The 3928-nt window shown below is 48.3% G+C and overlaps 1 protein-coding gene across 1 annotated transcript in view; it reads right to left on the reverse strand.

Moving 5' to 3' along the window:
• CSMD1 (CUB and Sushi multiple domains 1) overlaps positions 1-3928 on the reverse strand; it is a 1512254-nt gene that overhangs the window by 208531 nt on the left and 1299795 nt on the right. The window contains exons 50-51 of the mRNA XM_029933196.1: positions 3065-3189; positions 2614-2710 (exon numbers count right to left, since the gene is read on the reverse strand). Coding sequence (XP_029789056.1) covers positions 2614-2710; positions 3065-3189 — 222 coding nt within the window. The remainder of the gene's footprint in view (positions 1-2613; positions 2711-3064; positions 3190-3928) is intronic.

A 3928-nucleotide genomic window follows, 5' to 3' on the forward strand; every position in this document is an offset into this window, starting at 1 on the left:
GCCCGCTAGGAAGATACCCAGGTGTGCCCGCTGGGAAGATACCCAGGTGTGCCCGCTGGGAAGACACCAGGTGTGCCCGCTAGGAAGATACCCAGGTGTGCCCGCTGGGAAGACACCAGGTGTGCCCGCTGGGAAGATACCCAGGTGTGCCCACTGGGAAGATACCCAGGTGTGCCCGCTGGGAGGATACCCAGGTGTGCCCACTGGGAAGGTACCCAGGTGTGCCCGCTGGGAGAACACCCAGGTGTGCCTGCTGGGAAGGTACCCAGGTGTGCCTGCTGGGAAGGTACCCAGGTGTGCCCGCTGGGAGAACACCCAGGTGTGCCCGCTGGGAATTAAACCATTCACCCTCGTGGCCTCTGGAGTCCATCTGATAGTGAATAAAGAGAAGACCCATAGCCAGGAGTTTCTAAATCTTCCTTCTAAATCTGGACAAACGCCACATTCCCTCCGCAGCAGAAGTCAGCCTGATACTGGCGGGGGAGCCTAAGGGACAACACCAGCATTTGCCTTGGGGCTCCCTCAGAGCAGGAAGAAATGTTCTGTTCTCCTAATTCCACAAATGAAAATAAGACAGAAAATTGCTATTGTTATTCTTCGCCACATATGTAGTCAACATGTTTGCTTCTTTTGTTATTATGATTTTTACTATGTTTTTGTAAGTCATTCCTGCTAATCTTGGCCAATCATCATACGACTGCCTTGTGCATACAAAGAATATTTACACACGTTTGCTTGTGAATGTGTTCAGTAACACACTCGTGCCTCAGAAAATTAGGTGGAGAAACGAGTTCAAGGTTAAACCCTTCTTTTTGAAAAAGAAGAAATCAATCTATTCCTAATATTAACGAAGAAATATAAAATCACACATCTGTAGCTAAGTTCGCATACAGTGGACAGTCTTATTGCAGAGAAGGCTTAATCCAGGCTGATGCATATTAGTTGATACCTAAAAAACCGATCTTAATGATGAAATCTGAACTTCACATAAAAAAATCCCAAAAGACAGACTTTGCAAGCAAGTTTTACTCAAGAAAATCATGAGGAAGAGAAAGTATGTTTACCATATTGTTCTCTGTTCTTGAACAAATTCCATGGGTGAGTGGGCCCCTGGGGTTCAAACCCATGTTGATCAAGGGCTCCCTGGCTAACAGACAGACGCTCTAAACCACAGGGCTCTGCTGCCTGCAGCTTTGCTTCTCTCTCTGATTTATCTGCTCATGTTTTACTCATCTGTTAAGATATTGTAATTTCCCTAGATATTTTATACTATCAGTTATTTCTTTATCTGTTCCCTAAATCCTACGAAAATGCTACTTTTGACCCCCTTCACCACCCAATGGCTGTTTGTGGGATCGACTATGTGCCAAAAGTTACTAGGCTACATTATTATATTTACAGATGATGAAAACATATCTTATTATGATGATAAATATTATTACGTTTTGTCCTGTGCATACAGAGTTTAATGTGTGCTGTTGCCGCTGTTGTTTTTAGTGACAGAGACATTTTTATTCCCAGGAACAAATATGGCGCTTGGTATCTGCATCAGCTGCTCTTTCTGAACCCGCCTCGCAGGAGGACGGCCAGGAGACATCGGCCCCAGGCCTGTGGGGTCCTAGAAACGCTCTTCGTCTTCCATGCAGTCCTGGTCAAGCCTGTCCCTCAGCTCCGGGAGAGGGCAAGGACAGCACGTGAAGCAGAGTGCTGTTCTGGAGTTTGGTTGGCCTGGCCCGATCGGGGCTCCCTAACAGCTACTGTGTGTGATGACCTTAGGACGGTGATCTTGATAACAGCTACTTTGTCGGGGTTTTTAAAAAATTCTTAAGGTTTATTTATTTTGAGAGAGACGGACGGAGAGAGAGGGAGACAGTGCTGGAAAGGGGCAGAGACAGAAGAGGGAAAATTCTGCGGTGTCAGCACAGAGCTTGACATGGGGCTCGAATTCAAAAGCCGTGGGAGCATGACCTGAGCCCAGATCAAGAGTCAGGCTTCACTGAGCGGCCAGCCCGGGCCCCCGGTCCGGGATTTGATACGTGGAGGAATGAAGCAAGGTGCCTCCCAGGATGAGAGAACGGGAAGAGCGAGCTGAGCAGCACTGCCCATGGCCGAGGCCGCTGTTTCGGGGGGTTGCTGGTGGGAGAAAGAGCAAGCAAGGGTGCCTGGCCGCTCGCTACAATCCAGGCTGGTGGCATCTGCTGCCGAGGGGGCAACGTCCTGCAAGCCTGACAGATCCCGGCCCCAAAGTGCTGCGGATCTCAGGCCTCGAGGCCCCAAAACACGGAGGGCAATTTTCCTGGATGGCCCTCCTCTCAGAACTGTGAGCCGTGACCTGCTCTTGGCTTCACCCTTACCTGCCACCACTGCCCCTGGGTCCCTGGTCCCTGGCCTCCGGCTGTCACCTGCAAACGTGCACCGCCTGCTACCTCCCTGTCCCCCTCACTGGGTCACCTGCGCTCCCGCTCTAAGATTTTCAACACTCGACAAGCGAATGCGGGTGCGTGTGGGATTGGCAGGAAAACATCCACACGGAACGTTTTGTGGCTGCTGTTCATCCCGTCAGTGTTTGAAGACTCGGAGCCACACAGACGACAGGGACCTGTGTCCTCCTACCTGAGAAGCTTCCCAGCCTGGGCGCGGTCATGTCCGCTCCGTCGTAAATCTCCAGGGAGTCCCAGTTCTGCTCCGTGGCAAAACTGATCACTTGAATCTAGCAAACAACAGCGTTCAGTTAATACGTATTTTCCATTTAAAGAACTTTGCCTGCGGGGTTTTTCCATGGAACTTAGTAAATATACATCAAAGAGGAAGGTGAAACCCAGCAAAATAAACCAGGAAGGGACATTTGCAAATTTCTGCAAATGGCCCTCTGGACAGCTTTTACCCCCCAAATCGATTGTTTTTATTCCAAATGTAGAAACGTGATTAGAAACTCATTGTAGAAGTAGTAAGAAAAGGGAAACAGGTTATGGTGTAAGTATTTAACAACAAGCAATGCAAACAAGAAAACGAACACAGAAAGCAAGCGCCGTGTGTTTGGGCGCTCTGGGCCTGAGGGGCTCACCTGGATTCCCGACCCCTCCGTAACTATGATTTTCCAGACACAGTTCAAGTTGTTGCCATACGGTTCAGGGTAGCCAGGGGATAAAATGGTACCTCTGCGCTGAGTGAAATTCCCGCTGCAGGGGACTAAAAGAGAAAACCGGATCTCATAAAAATAGAGTACGGCAAAGCGTGGCCGTGATTGCGTGCTTCGCTGTGCAATCAAGGTGTTAAGGGACATTTTACATGCAATACGCTCCTTTCAATGGCATGTGTTAGCCAAGGTCAAATCCAGCCTGTTCTCCTATCAGTTCTCAATACCAATGGTCACTGTCTACCATACCACCAAGTTATATATAGACCTGGTGTCTAAAAGCGACCTCTTCAAGCTAAGAAGGCATGGTGCCCAACAGCGGCACCTCTGAAGTGAATCCTGTTTAGGATAACTTTATCCTCACAATTTAAGGAGCTTTGCAGACTCGTCTCCCATATGCACACATGCAACTCCAAACGATACTGATGGGATTAATGAGCAAATCCCGGGAAGGAGAGAGATGCTGAAAATGTACAAGTGAATTCGAGAGCTGATCACGATTGCTCTTGAGGCTCTCACACAAAGTGAAGCAAACAGATGCCAACTAACCATGCCCTTGTGGTCCGGGCTGCATTAACCTATTACTTTTCAAGCCCTCATCAGCACACATTTATTAAGAGGACATTACACAGAAGAGCAAATCAACATTCTCATGATTCTTCCCCAAAAGGAAACTACGCTCTAGACTCATGGCTTGAGAGTTAATGGCATACTTGATACGTTTTGTGAAAGAAAACAGGTTTCATACTCGTTAATTTAATGGGTTGTTTCCTGAGACACAGTGATTTTTAG

Source organism: Suricata suricatta, chromosome 1 (genome assembly GCF_006229205.1).
Source record: "Suricata suricatta isolate VVHF042 chromosome 1, meerkat_22Aug2017_6uvM2_HiC, whole genome shotgun sequence".
Taxonomy (NCBI): Eukaryota; Metazoa; Chordata; class Mammalia; order Carnivora; family Herpestidae; genus Suricata; species Suricata suricatta.